The sequence below is a fragment of the Motacilla alba genome, chromosome 13, assembly GCF_015832195.1.
Source record: "Motacilla alba alba isolate MOTALB_02 chromosome 13, Motacilla_alba_V1.0_pri, whole genome shotgun sequence".
NCBI lineage: Eukaryota > Metazoa > Chordata > Aves > Passeriformes > Motacillidae > Motacilla > Motacilla alba.
In genome coordinates this window covers 4,227,869-4,243,489 of record NC_052028.1, presented here as the reverse complement: position 1 = coordinate 4,243,489, position 15,621 = coordinate 4,227,869, and the positions used below count along the sequence as shown (strand labels likewise).

At 50.4% G+C, this 15,621-nt stretch overlaps 1 protein-coding gene across 2 annotated transcripts in view; it reads right to left on the bottom strand.

The window, feature by feature from the left end:
• Positions 1 to 1,913, bottom strand: part of LOC119706386 (rho GTPase-activating protein 7-like) — a 46,319-nt gene extending 44,406 nt beyond the window's left edge. Inside the window, exon 1 of one of the 2 annotated variants that reach the window (XM_038150015.1) lies at positions 1,594 to 1,913. In XM_038150015.1, the coding sequence (XP_038005943.1) occupies positions 1,594 to 1,702 (109 nt within the window). In that variant the 5' untranslated portion in view covers positions 1,703 to 1,913. The remainder of the gene's footprint in view (positions 1 to 1,593) is intronic. The other variant, XM_038150022.1, reaches the window with a different exon arrangement.
• Positions 1,914 to 15,621: the final 13,708 nt, after the last annotated feature.

Below are 15,621 nucleotides of genomic sequence, written 5' to 3'. Positions count from 1 at the left end.
TATGTCAACAGTTTATTCATTTCCAAAACACAAGTCATTTTCTACCTTAAAAAGTACACCTCTACTACTGCCGGGGGGACCTGTGTGAACCAAGAGATGGATGCTCAGCCCTGGCCTGAGATGCAGCAAACTAATTGTGTTTGTCCCCAGTTCTTGTGCTCGGCACATTGCCAGGGTGACGCAGAGCAATGAGAAACAAATGGACTCAAAACTTGGCCAGAGAGCATCAGCAAACAGAGGGTTGAAAACTCAGCTTGATTTATTTTATAGAGAGGCAAAGGACAAGAAATGCAGTACTATTCCCAGTTGTGGTCCTGGCAAACAGTCCTGCAGATCCATGTGAGAGCAGAGCTGCTGGTGATGCTGGGCAGCCTGAGCAGGGTCTGTCTGACAGGGCAGCGTCGCTGGGAAGGGACATGACACTAATTCCCTTTCTGAAAACGTTCACTGCCACCCTTGCCTCTCCTGCCCAGAGAATACAAAGTGTTTTACATGAAGCAATAAAGTAAAGGCCACGTTCTGACACGCAGAGCTTAATACCCTCCTACAGAGCTGTCAGAGTTGCTGTGGGATTTTTTGGGCATTACAAAGCAAGCCTTTGGCAAAAGCAGGAGCTGGGGCTGGCCCAGTTGATGGCCAGAGAAATGCCAGGACTGCCCCAGCATGGGGCACCAGCTCCTGCTGCTGGGGAGCTCCAGCCCTGGCAAAGGGATCTGGGCACAGCAGGAATGGGGCAAGAGAGGAACCGAGGGTTGAGCCAGCTGAGACAGAACCCCCCGGGGGACACGGGAGGGACGTGGGAGCACAGCTGAGCATGGAGGCCTGGAGCCGCAGCACTGTCCCTCTGCAGCCCCTGCTCGTGCTGGGTGACAGCCACACACTGCTGCAGGCTCAGGCACCCGCCCCAAAGGTCCCCTCTCGCCTTCCTCCCTCCCAGAAAACAGATCCCTTTTGCTATTGCTTTTCAGGAAAAATGCATGATTGCTCAGGATGAGCTCCTCTGATGCTGGAGGCCTGACATGCTGTCCCCAGAGAGAGTGTTCCTGCTGCTGCTCTTTTCCCAGCCCTGCCACCCCACTTGGTCCCTATGGGAAAGCCATCCCCTGCCCTGGCTGTGCTCACACCACAGGGATGAGACTCCCGTGGGAGCACTGGGGGTCCTGGTGCTCCCTGGGGAGCAGCAGGGCTGCAGCCAGGCAGGTGGCAGCAGGATGGGTGGCTGCTCCCCTCCAGAGGACAAACCTTTGCCAGGCAGGGACCTTCTGCCACACTGCCACCCTCCAGGGACAGCTGTGCTGTGCCACCGACTGCAGGACTTGCACATGCTGAAGTGTTAGATCTAAAAATTCCTAGAAACTAATTTTTTACTTTTAAATTCTAAACAAAATATATAATGGAAAAACTTTCAGTTTTCTGTTAAGTGAGCCCAATAGAAGCAGCACATCCCAGGAGGGAACAGCCAGACCCACACCTTTGCTGTTCCCTCCCGAGTTCGTGCCTTGTTTTCTGGCTAATTGCATTACAGTCTGATTGCTGGTTTAAAAACCTTAAAGAAACAGAGTAACCAAGGAAAGAAAATAAACCTCCTCCTACCTTCCATGGGGAGAGGCAACTGCAGCGGGTCACTGTCCTGTGCAGAAGTTACTCCCGTGTCCCTGCAAGCGAGCAAGTCCTGCCTGGGGCAGCTGAACTCCAACCCCATCTGCTCGGCTTTAAGCAGGACAGCTGAGATCCCACCCAGGACGGGGTGGAGAATCCTCCCTGGGAAAGAGCAGCTCGGTCACAGCTCCTTGCAGCCGCTCTGCGCATCCCGCCGGGGCTCTGACACGCCGCTTCCTTTCTCTCCCCCTCGGAATTCTGCAGCAGCCTCTCCCACTGCCAGCTCTCATCAGCAGCTGCAGCTGAGCCTGCCACAGGGATGGTGTTGGGCAGTGGAGGTGTGGGTGGCATGGGTGCCACCAAGGAATACTGGCAGGATAAATACGGGATGCACACGGTTTGGATCTGTGCAGGATGGAGGGGAATGGAGCACAGAGGTACTCGAGGCACTCCAGTTACATCAGTGAGGAATCCTCGAGGAACTGGAGCACGGCCCAGCAGAGTGAGCTCAGTGCAAAGCCCACTGCTGAGTGCTGCACTGCAGACACCACCCTGACACTGCTCCAGGTCTGCCAGAGGCAATGGGAAAAACATGTTAAATCCACTGCTTTTGCCCCAGAAGTCTTTTAGACTGAAGCTCTTTGGCACAGCCAAGGTTATTTTCTTTAAAACAAAGTCTCTGTGGAGTTCATTCTGTCTGGAGCAGAGGCAGCTGAGCATGGTTTGAACTTCCCTTGCAGTGAGCAGTCCCTGGGGTGCATGGAAGGCAGCACCCACCTTCCAGCCAGCTCAGCTGTGTGCCTTGGCAGGTGGAGGGTGCTGGTGCTGTGGTTGGGCTTTAAGGTGTTATTGCCCATCACAGGCATTTATTCAGCCCTGCATGAATTCCCTCTTTGTGGCTGAGCTGCCCAGCAGCAGGCAGCTCCCACAGCTCAGCCCTGGCTCCCACAGCTCACACATGGGACACTTGCATTTAAGTTACAGCGCAGAGGGTAATAAGCAGATAGGGTACAACAGCAGAGACGCAGCTGCCATTGCTGCCAGGCCAGGGCTGGGCCCTGGGCTGTGTTTTCAGCACTCACAGCACACAGAGGATGCCTGACAGGGCACTGGTGCTCCTTGCTGATTCACCCTGTGTCACGCAGCCTCGCACCACTAACAAGGTTAAGCACTAATGAAGCAAAATATAAGAATATTCCAGATGTTAATGCCTATAACACATATGTTTCAAACTGAAATTTGCTACCACTGATGAGGCTTCTGGTTGGAACTGGCTTCTGTGTCATTGGAAGGGGACATTCAGACTCAGGTCCTCATCACCCTGACCAGGGTGTGGTTAAGATAGTCACATCCCTTAAGGAGGTACATGGGTGTGGTGAGAACAGAAATTAGTTTTTGATGCCTTCTGAAATGGGATGTCTGAAGGAACAGGCTTTCCTGACTTCCTTTCCCAGAGATTATGGGCACACGAGGCTCACGCAGGACACCCTCAGCAAAGGGGCCCAGCTGACTGGGGTGGCAGTGCCTGGAGAAGCCAGCGCTCTGCAGGACACTGGTCCCTGCATCACAACACCTAGCACAGAAGTTGAGTAGAAAAGACAACACTTCCTCTTCAAAAGAGGAGCACAAAGCCCTGGAGCGTTCCAAGTCACATCTCGCACACTTGCACACCATGAACACTAATCTGAGGAGACCTGGCACGCTGGCTCACCCGGGCAGGGCAGCAGCACAGCAGGACAGCAGGGCTGTGGCTGATGTGTGTCTGCCTTTGCAGCCAGCCCCTCTGGTGGCTCTGTGCCTCCATGTGACGCCCGCTCCCCGGAGGCCGCCTGACCCCGGCTTCCTTCCCAGCCTCTCTGAACTCCGGGCCCTCGGAGGAGCAGCACCACGGTATTTTTAGCCTGTTTACAAAGACAGAGCAGTTCATTTGTGTGCAGCCTGCAGGGAGGGAGCGCAAGCCATGCAGGCAGCGGGGCAGCTGGCAACCATCTGGGCAGGGCAAAGGATGGCTCCAGAGATGGAAGGAGAACCACAAGGAGCACCAGGAAAACACCACCATTTCGCCTTTCCTTTAATTAGCATTTGATAAATTTCCTTTAATAAAAATTTAGTAAATTTTAAATCCCTTCTTCTGGGGCTCCTTCAAGTGCTGAGAGTTTCAGCACACACCCAAGTAGCAAACCAGTGCAGAAGCTCTACAGGCTCCTGCTGCTCCCCTCTGCCATTGTTGGTCACCACATGGCCAGAAGGAATCCCAGGGATCCACCAGATGGATCTATTATGCAGTCTCCAGTGGAAGCATTATCCACTGTACCAATTTCTTTCCTGAACTGTGGTGTTTGAGCTGAGGACAGTAGTCCAGGAGCAGTGGCATCAGTTGTCAGAAAAGCAGCCAACCTTTTCCAGCTCCTCCAGGAAGTCACCTGGAGTTGGTGCACACAATTCACATCAGCATTGGGGTGTCCTGGCACCTCACAGAATGGGTGGCAAACCAAGAAGCAGCTGTAATACAGCTCCTGCACCTGGTGCAGGGTGGCAAATATCACCCACAGCTCTGTCCCGTCTACTTCTAAAAATATGTCCACGCTGCTTTCTCACAGCCCAGCTCAAAAGGCTCCCTGATGGTGCTGAGCCTTCTCCACACCATCTGGAGACAAGAGCTGCAATCTGAGTTCTGGCTGTTGTTTGCAGAAGAGACCATCCCCCTGGCAGAACTTGTGTGACTCAGCTCTCAGTAATGGCCATGCCTGACACTCCTCCTGACCAACACATCCCGTACCAACATGTGATGAAACCCCCACTGCTTCCAGTGGATCGGAGTGCTGCTCTGCTGGGATGGGCTCCACAGATGCCAGCAGTGACTGGGTTTGTGCTGCTCGTCAGCCCAGCACAAAAGCCCAAAGGCATGACCAGCACACTCAAATTAAATCTAGGATTTTCAAAGTGGTTTGAGGACCTTGGAGGCACAAAAATCACAGATCTTGTAACGAAAGCAATTCCCAACATGCTGCTCTCCACGGAAAGTCCCCAGTTAATCTGACAGCCTCTTTGCTCCATCCTAGTTGTGAACTGAAAGAACCTCAGCCCAAAGGGTAACTTGGCTCCTGCTTTGACAGAGGAACAGGGATGTTTACAATAACAATCCAGCCCCTCGGCACCTCTGAAAGGTCTGCTTGTAACAAGTGAAGAGCTTGTGGGCTCGGGGAAAAGAGAAATACCTTTACTCATTTTGAACTCTCTCTCAGGGATGCAGAGAGGGACACCCATCTGGCCAGAATCAAAATGCTACAACAAAACCTCCCGTCTCTGTGAGATGAACACAAGCCCCAGGAGGAAAGAGCTATACACAGCCCGCTGAGCTGCTTGAAAGAAAAAGAACCTAGAAAGCCATTTTCGGTGACTGGAGCAGTTATTGCTCCTGCCCTGGTGGGGATGCTGCCGGATCCCTGCTGGGCACCATGCACCCCAGAGCAGGAACAGCTCAGGCCCTGTGCCCAGTGCTCACCACGGCTCACAGCCCCTCACCTGCCACCCCCAGGCGCCTCCATCCCCACACAGCCCCAGGGTCTGCTCTGCCCGCCTCTGCACATGCTAATGCACAGCTGGAGAGCCCGGGGTGCAAGGCTTGGGGAAAGGTGGCTGGACACTGAGGGGGATTATTTCTGACACCCTAGAAAGGCATCCTGAAAAACCATGCAGGTTCAATTTAACAAGTTTCTGTAAGCATCAAAATGAAGGTTTAAAAGTGACTTGGTCACTTTGGGGCACTGTGGTTGTTGGGCACTGTGTGGCTGACTGACACTGTCGTGTTTTCAAGTGTCTACAAAACTCCAGCGAAACAAAAAGGATAAAATGTAATTCTGTATAAATTCGAGTATTTCCAGCTCTGAGTACAAATCATCAGCTCAAAATGCCCACATGGTCCCCCAGTGAAAAAGCAGCCTGGGCAAAAGCAGCTCTGTGGTGCAACAGAAAATACAGCGACGTTAAAGGAGCGCCAAAAAAGCAAAGGTATTTTCCTTCCTTGATCAAGGCTGAAGCCCCGATGCCTGAATCACACCAGTGTGGGATTACAGCTGCCCTTGGACTGACCTGCAAGGCGTTTTTCCCTGGCTGTTCTCCAGAGGCCGTCCCAGGCCCAGCTGGTGGAGCCCCCGGGGTGCTCACTGAGGCATCTCCTGAGGTGGGGCCTCGCCCGCGCCGCCATCCTCATCCTCACCACAGCCCAGCCCTGGCACTGCAGCCACAGGCCAGGACCAAGGCAAATCCATCCTCTCAGCTCCTGCCTCGGAAGGTGGGCTGGAAGGGCTCCAGCCCAGGAGAGGCCTGCAGGTGACTCCTGCCCATGGCTGTGCAGGAGCAGGCAGGGCAGCAGCCCCCAGCAGGTCCCAGCACGGAGCACAGCCCTGCCGAGGCTCAGCTCCCACCTCCTGTAAACACAGCTGTTCCTCCGACAGGGAGGATAAATAAGGAGCTAAGGAGAGAGGCCACGCACATCCCGGGAGCTCTGCACCTCTGCATTCCCAACCCCTGCGTCATCTGTGTGCACACAGCTCCTAATCACATGGGGTGGGTTTGCTTGGGCTTGGGATTTTAATTTTGGTTCATTTTGAACGGAGAAGATCGGTCTAGAGGCAGAATAGGATGTTTCTCCTGTGTTAGGGGATTTACCTGAGTGATTGTTTTGTGCAGAGACCATTCTGTTTGAAGAGGACTTGGATTAAACATTCTCCAAAGACAAACTCCACTCCAAAGGCACTTCTTTCCTGTGCTGTCCACTCTCTAAGCAGCAATGGGGGTATAAAAAAATCCTCTGCCACTTACCTGTTCAGTTACGTGCCTGGAAATAGTGCCCACACAAGTATGTTCTTCCCAGCACATGCAACCATTAAATTTATGTTTCCTCCCCATTTGGGATGTGAGAATGAAACATCTTTACAGTGGAAGTATGTATGTCCAAAAAGCAAATACCTGGCTCTTAGCTCAGCACGGGTGAAGCTCCTTGGTAAAACCAGTCCTGGAAAAGAACAGCAATCAATGGAGAGGTGACTTGAATGGCAGATGGTTGCAGGTGGCAGCTGGTGTTACATGTCACACGTCCACCACTTCTGGTGCTGGCAGCAGGTTTGGGTCAGTATCGCACAGGAGTGAATTCCAGTGGTGTTTACTGAGGTGAGTTCAGCACACAGGACTGGACCTAAGCTGCTCCAGCACACACATCACTGCCATACAGCTTTCCCTGACACACACATGTCCCTGACACACACATCCCTGCCACACTCACCACTACCCCAGCTGGTTCATCACCAGCCCTCACAGCTGCATGGATGCTCCTCACCAAGCACATCCTGCACCCAGGAGAGGTCTGAGAGCATCCTGGGAGTCCCTAAAGCTGATTCCTTGTGTGGGAGACTGATGCTGCAAGCCTGCATCCTGATTAAGACAACTTAATTAATATCCCCAGAGGAAGGAAACCCAAGGCTGACAGGCACAGTAGCTGCTCTGAGCTGTGAGATGCAGCACTGAGCATCCCCTCCTCAGAGTCCTGGGGGACCAGGACCCCTCCTCAGAGACCTGCAGAGCACACCTGGCAGCTCTCAGCCACACATAATGCGTTTGAGACAACAAACTGACACGCAGGACTGTTTTTTTTGTGTAACACCTGAAGTTAGTATCAGGATGAGGAGAAAGCATTAAAGATATGCTTCCATGTGGTATTTGTGGGGTCCCCAGGATGAAGGAGGAATTGAGAATCTGACTCCATGTTCTTAGAAGGCTAACTTATTATTTTATGATATTATATTATATTTTATTATATTAAAGAATGCTATACGAAAACTATACTAAAGAATAGAGAAAGGATGCAGACAGAAGGCTACAAAGAATGATAATGAGAAACTCGTGACTCTCCAGAGTCCCAACAGAGCTGGATGGTGATTGGTCATTAAGTAAAAACAATTCACATGAGACCAATCGAACAACCACCTGTTGGAGAAACAATCTCCAAACACATTCCAAAGCAGCAAAACACAGGAGAAGCAAATGAGGTAATATTGTTCTCATTTTTATCTGAGGCTTCTCAGCTTCCTAGGAGACAATGTCCTAGCAAAGGGATTTTTCAGATAATATGACAGAGACACTTCCATTACAAAAGGCTCTTTGGGTTTGAACAAATGCAATGCCCAGCTATCACTGCAGGAGTGTCCAGGCCGTGCAAGCAGCCATTCCCCACTCCTCCTCGCAGGAAGCTTGTCCTGCCCAGGGTGACACATCCGTGGCCACCTCCAGGATGCATCACAGGGAATTTCACTTTCACAAGGATGAGACTTAACATGACAAAGGCATTTAGCTTTGAAAAAAATTACATAAATGTCCTCCTGAGCACCAATAGCAGAGACACGTGAAAGAGGCTGTTTTCCACCCCAGTGCCCAGTGAGCCACATGGGGGGACATGGGGACAAGCTGAACCCTATAAGGGCAAAGCAGAGCTCCTTGGCAGGGCCATGGCAGCTGGGGACATCACACAGCCTTTGGACATGGCTGTTGCTCAGGTGAGGGGAATAGCACCAGGAGAAGCTGGGATTGAGACAGCAAAGTAACAATATTATGCTCTTTTTTTGTTCATTTTGGAACACTAAATGCTTAATCCCTTTAGTGTCACCTCCCACTGTAGTTATGCTAACAAAACCCAGGGCATTTTGGTTCTAAAAGTGGTGCAATGCATTTTGTGCCTCCTGCAGAGCTCTGCTGTGAGCCTGGCCCCGGGGCACAAGTTACCCTTGAGCTGATGAGAAAAAGGCAGGAAGGAGCCACCAGGGGCACAGGGGCCGTGGCTGACCTGCCTCCTCCCACGGCAGCTTTTCTCCTGCCTCTGCTCCCCCCTGGGCTGGGGCAGGGCTGGGCACGTGCTACTGCCTGTCCCACACACATCTGCTGTGGGCATCTGGCACCTTCCATGTGGGGACAGCAAGGATGAGCTCCAGGTCTGGTGCCTCTCAGAGCACAAACTCATCCTGCTTCATTTCACTTTTAACCTGATGAGCCCAGTGAGTCTGTGGCCATCATCTACAATTTCACTGAGCTATCACAGCTGTAAAGAAGCAAATCTGTTTCATAAAGCCAAAAAAATCAAGAATGAACAGCCAGGCTGTTCATAGAAAGGAGTTAAAGTACCTCCTGTTGTTTCCCAGACACGGCCCTTAAACATGAGGCGTGCTAAAAATAAAGCTGTGCTAGGAAAAAGCAGCAAAGAGCTCCACATTCCTAGAAGCTTCTCACACTCACATCTCCGCCTTGGGACTCCTGTGAGGCCCGAAACATTTCCCGAAACATCAGGCCATTTCAAGATGAAGCAAACATCCTCCCTCAGCAGATGTGTTTCAGTAATGTTGGCATTTTTAATTATCCAGAATGGTAAAACAGCATACTTTTAAAAAAAAGCAAAAAAAAAAAGCTAGCAACTGGTCATTAGGGTTCTTGCAAAAATCATCTGAATATGTCCATAGCATTAAAGGCCATAAAACAACTGGCTTTATGCACAATTTAGCATTTCCCTTGTGGAGAACTCAAGTGTTTGGGCATCTGGATTTCATCTGCACCTGAAGAGACCGTGGGTGTGATGTTTTAACTGCTGGCTGCAGCTGGTAACCATGTGTTTGGATACTGCCACTCTCTCTCAGGAAGATTTAAAGGAGTGTGTGATCATGTGCATGCTGTTAAAAAAGATAAAGAACAAACTTAACAGCTAAGGTTGAACTCAAGTCATTCTTCTGCCCAAAAAGACATCTTTATTAGCTAGCACAGAGGAGTATTTATTCAGAGTAAAATAAAAATGGATGGTTTGAAGATAAGCAGCTTATCAGTGAGCCAGAGGCCTCTGGCAGCACTCATGGCACGCTGTTTGAGCGAGCCCAGGGGTGTCCTGTGCTTCTGCCATGGCAGAACGTGCGGAATGTCTGCAGGACAAGGCATTTCTGATTTTTCTTTACATGAAGAATTTGGCCATTTCTACTTGTAGAAACCAACATGAGAGATTTCCTTCCCCTCTAGTCTAGCAGCTGAAGCCATCATTTCCCAGGAGAGGCCATACCAAGGGAGAGGTTTCCCTGGCAGAGGGAGGCTGTGACTGGGTCAGATATCCCCAGTTAATGCCTGCTCTCAGAGCAGACCTGCTGTCTGCTGTCCAAAACCCCAGTGACAGCCCCACAGTGGTGAAAGCAGTCCAGGTCTCTCTCAGCCCCAGCCACATTCCTCTGTTGCAAATAATAACACAGAGGTCACTTCTTCCCTGCTCCAAAAGAGTTTTCAACCAAGATTTTAAGATTATTTATACAAGGCAGGACAAGCAGCGCTGTGTGACTGCAGACAGGTACATTGGCCATCATTTTCTTGGGCAAGTCCTCTGTCCCTTGTGAGGGAGCAGCCTCACACTGTCTCACAGGGACTGGCACTTCCCACCCTCTGGGCAGGCTCTGGGGACTGCAGCCACCTGACTGCTCCATGTGTCACAGAATTCACAGAATCACTGGGTTGGAAGAGACTGCAAGGTCATTGAGTCCAATCCATGCCCTGATACCTCAACTAAACCCTGGCACCCAGTGCCACATGCAGGCTTTGTTAAACACACCCAGGGATGGTGACTCCACCACCTCCCCGGGCAGCCATTCCAGAACTTTATCACTCTCGCAGAGAAAAACTTTTTCCTAATATCCAACCTGAATTTCCCTTGGTGCAGCTCGAGGCTATGTGCTCTGCTTCTGTCAGTGCTGCCTGGAGAAAGAGCCCAGCTCCAGCTGAGCACAGGCACCTTTCAGGAGCTGTAGAGGGTGATAAGATCACCTCTGAGTCTCCTTGTCTTCAGGCTAATCCTGTTTTGGATGCATTGCTTCCCAAAACCACCAGAGCAGAGGGTGGCAGGCAGCAGCAGCAGCAGCAGAGGGGCTGTGGGAGCTGAGCTACCTCACAGGGTCCTGGCAGGGCAGACTGGGGCAGTGCTCACACACAGCCACTGCTCCCCTCGCCTCCTAAGCAAACACAGGCTCCTTGTTGGCCAGGGTGAGAGCCCTGCAGGGCTCAGGGAGAGCCAAGGGGTACCCAGGGCTGCAGCCACAGCCCTGCCAGTTTGGTACCTGTGCAGGGAGGAGGTCTGCAGGGACCTGCTTTAGCTTTACCCTACGGAACACACAGCCCGGAGCAGCAGCTGCTGGAAGAATGGAGCCCTGAACAAACCCAAGCCAGGGCTGATAAAATGAAGGGTGGGCTCAGCCTGACTGTGTGAGAAGCCCTTGCCAAAGCTCATCTCCCTGTCCCAGGATGAGCTCCCACAGCCGAGCTGCAGGGAGCAAACACTCAGCTGCTCCTGTAACCCTTCTTCCTCCTTCCTTCGCTCAGGAAAGTTTACATTACATATTGCATTCCAGGAACATGCAGAACCTGGAAATCGTGCAGCTATTTGTAGTTTATACAAAAAAAAAAAAAAAAAAAAAAAAAAAAAAGTGGCATTTAATACCTTTAAAATTGTGGAAATCGATGGTGATCCTATAATGGAACACTCTGCAGCCAAGGTGCTCATCTATGGACACCTGGTTGCTCATCAATTCTGATTTTTAAATCAGCTTGTTATTCTGACACCCTTAAGCTATGAATTTCTTTTTAACTTGTAACTGTCACATAGCCTTGCTTATTTAAAATTTTGGTCTTCCATAATTGTTCTCTGGAACACATGAAACTTCCACACCAGGAGAACAGCAGACAGCCTTCCAATAAGCTGGGAGCCTGTGCCAGCACAGGGATTTTCACGCTATTTTAAGCATTTACAAGTTGTCTCAAGCCTTAAACGATAAAAACATCAAGTAGTGAGAGTGCACTGAACTCAATATTTTGCTGTTGAGACAGCCTAGTGGGAACATGCTAGAGCAAACATTTGAATGTAAGCACCAGCTGGAGGCACTTCCTCCAGCTCTGCCACCAGGAGTTCGTGGTGAGAACAGAAGCCCTGGCCGTGAGCAGGAGCTGCTGCCCTAGAAGGAAAGGTATTAGCTCTGGGAGGTGCTGAGGGAACACAGAGCCACATCAATGACAGCAACGGGGCTGAAGGTGGCAATAGACGACTTAAAAGGAGCAGGGTTTGTGGGAACAATTTAGAGGCTTCAGGGAGATTCTGTTAAGTTTCACTCATTAATGAAAACTTGTTGGAGCAGGCTGACTTCATCACCCTGCCAAGGGCAGGTTTGTGGTGAGGGGAGGTGCCCCGGGTTGCCAAAGCCCAGCACATCTCCTCTGCTCTCTGTACACACATGCTGGCAGGCTCACAAGGGCTTTGGTGGCACCTTGGCACAAAGAACTCTCTGTGTGTGACGGAAGCCCAGCTGGCCAGGCACAGGGAGCAGCCAGGGGTGTTTGGTTCCAGCAGGACCAGCTGGCCCACCTTCACCCCACAGCTGTGTGCACAGCCTGGCTCTGAGGGCACTGTGGAGGCTGCTGAGAGTGGCTCTGGACTCCAGTGGGGCCACATCAGAGCTCAGCAGCCCTGCTGAGCACTGGCACGTGTGTCCTGCCAAGGCCAGAAATGCAGTGCTGCAGGCACCTTTGTGGCTTTCAGGAGCAGCTGCAGCCAGCAATGATAAACTGATGTAGGGCTCACCAGCCCCACAGCAGCACTTCTGCCCTTCAGGAAGGGCTGGTGACACACTGGGGAGAGGCTGTGCCCTGCAGAGCTGCTCCATGAAGGCATGAGGGAGTCACCTGACAAACAAATCCCAGCACCTGTTTAATAAAACGGGACTGCAAAATAATATTTTAAGAATGAAGGCATGTTTTCCAGTAATCTACACAAATATTATCCATAGCCAAACAGCAGGGAAGAGTCCAGAGATGAAGGAGTGATTTTATTTTTAAAATAAGAGGGACTCAGTTTCCCATTAAATCCTCTGAAAGAAAAATATTGTGCAAAAAACCCCTAACACACTTCAGTGTTCAGAGTCTCAGAACAATACATTTATAAGCATATACCAAGCTAAAAATTGGCAGCTCAAGAGATCACGTCTCTGAAGACAGAGAACGAAGAGCCAAGCAGCACATTGTTAGAGTCTGAAAGAGATACTCCCTTTGAATGAAATTCTGTTCTTGTAGGCGTGGGAGCTGGAGAGGGCAGGACAGCAGTCTCGTATTTCTTCAGGGAACACAGGCATCTGAATGAAATCGTGAATGATACTCTAAATGAGAATCATATTTCAGACAAACATGTAAGTGACAAGTGTTACTTCAACATGTCTAGTTTCGTATCTGTTGAAAGGGCTGTTAGGAAATCTCTCTAAAAATGCAGGAATTTTTTTTTCCTCCAGCAACACTTGCCATCAGCGTGAGCTGCAGCAACTGGGAGGGAGGCTCCAAGTGTGATGTTTATCTCAGTATTTTGTTGACACACTCTGATTCAAAAAAAATATGTTCCAATAATTACAGTGAGTAGAGACCAGCCATGTGTTAATTAAATGTTGTGAGGAGTGACCCAAAGCCTTGCTGTGCCATCAAATCACATTGTAACCTGGTTTTGAGGTTAAACAGCACAAGAGCCCATAAAGTGTGAAACCCACCTTTGCCTCTCATGAGCAGACGTGCTGTTGAAGGTAATGTCTGAGCCAGATCCACCTTCCAGGAGCAAAGGCTCAGCCTCTCCCCTGAGGTGTTTCCACTGGGGCTGTGCAGGGCTTGCTGCCAGCAGGAGCACAAGCAGCAGCACAGGTCACCTGAGCTCACACGGCCTCAGGGGCTGCCCCCGCCTGCCCCAAAAGGAACCCAAGGTGTTGCAGGATCATTCATGAGCAGGGATGTCTGCACCATCCCTGTGGAGGTGGGAAAGGCTCCCCAGGGCCAGTGCAAGGTGCAGCCCCCCTGTGCCCTGAGCTGCTCTGGGCTGCAGGCTGGGGACACACCCCAGGGATGCTCCAGCCCCCAGTGTCCTTGGAAATGCTCCCAGATCAAGCCTAGAGTACTGTCTAGCTTGCATTAAACTTAGCAAATAGATTTGAAAATAACTTTAGAATGGTCCTGAGATAAGTTCAGTTCTTCAGTGGTTTCTGCCTTTCAGCAAAGCCCCCCTGGAACAAACCAGAGGTGCAGAATTCAGCATTAACTAACAGGTGATCTCTAGGGTGGGGGTCAAGGCAAATTTGGGTTCCCTTGTTCCAGAAGAGCCACAACAACCCCTGCAAGTACAGCCAAGGGACGTGCCAGTTTTCAGGCACAACTCCAGAACTGGGGCTAGTGCTGTGACTCCTCTTGCAAACACATTGCTTGGATGAACACAACTCCTGCTTATCAAGAAACTTGGAGAATTTTTTTTCTGCACAAGATATTTAATAATTCTCCTTGAAAGTTACAGGGGCATTTGTGGAGGAGCTGGTGACTCAAAGGGACCTGGTGTGCTGCAGGGACCCCCACAAGCAGGAGCTGCAGCTGACCCAGCCTGGGTTCAGTTTCAGTCAGCATCACACATTTGTAGGCCCATGTCCCCAATATTGGTCACTACCTGCAAAGGGGATGAAAACTCTCGAAGCAAAAGCAAGAAAACTTTAGAAGAGCTGGGGGGATTATTGGGAGTCATGTATGTTTACTGGGCTGGTTAAACAACTGCCCAGTTTTAATGTGAGAGGTTGCTTTCAAAAATGTGTTTTGGTCAAAGTTTAAATGCTTTTGATGGCTGGCACATAAAATCAATGATGGAGATGATGGTAAGAAGATGCAGACTTGAAAAAGGACACCAAAGTGTAACAGTAAGGGGGATTTAGGTCTCACACAAAGCATCCTGGGTTGTAGGGGATCACTGTTTGTATATTTTTAACACCTATGGTTAGATTTCTTCTAGCAGGCCTGCTAGAGCTAGATTAGAAATACATGTGCCTCTGGATTATCAAGTCCAACCACTGACCCAGCTCTGCCAAGCCCATCACTAAACCATGTCCCCAAGTGCCACATCTGTGTGACACAAAACCATATGGGGGGAGCATCTCGTGTCACTGTCCTGGGCTACAGGCAAGAGGGGACTCCCACCCACCCAAACAGATCCCAGATAAAATATGGGGAAAATCATGGCTCTGGGGCAGAGCCTATAGTGCCTGCAGAGCCTTGGGGGGAAATGAGAAGTTATTTTCGTGTCAAGATTAATCTTGAGTTTGTTAGTTGTTACAGAGGAAATGGACACGGAGCTGAAGTGCAGCCACAGCCAGTGAACTGTCACCAATCAGCCTAAAATAAATACCACATTAATGTCTGAGGCTGGAACATGCTGTGGAGTGTTTTGTAACCATATCTGTGAGCTCAGGGAACCTCCTGCATACTGCAATGTTTGCCTAAAGCTCCTCTCTTGGTCTGGCAGCAGAGCTGTTTGCATTGGCATCTCTGCCCCTCTTCAAGGTCCCAGTGTGAGGGAGAAAAGCAGCTGAAAATGGAGAACTTGAAATCACACCCCTCTTATGAGATCCCCAGAGGCCCCATTCTCACCCTTCAGAGCAAAGAGCAGCCGTATTTGGTGTGAAAGATGCTTATAACATCTCTAACACATTCCTGGTGGGAGCTGGAACACATTTTTTACAACTGCCCTGTAGCAGGGCTGAGTATCTATTTGTCTTCTCACTCTGTCCTTCTCTGTGTTGTCCGTTTTCCTCTGGTAGCAGAATCAAACCCTAATGCTCAAAGGATAGGAGAACTTCAGGACCAAAGTGTTTTCTGGTCTCATGCAGGTCTCAGTTTGAGCTGACAAACACCCTGAAAATACCAGAAACAGCTGGGGTGTTTACCCAGAGATAAACAGATGAATTGGGAAAAGCTGAGAGAGCAGCCCCCAGCTGTCAGCAACACCTTATGCAAACAATGGCTACAGAGGCTGGAAAGGACCAGCTGCTCCCTTTTATAAGCAAAAGGTCTCAGGCTCTTGGAATTCCTCACCTTTCCTGATGTTGCCTCAGCCTAAAACTGCACCTGTGGCCCTGCCTGTGGGTCACAATGCGCTTGGGAAAGGCAGTGGTG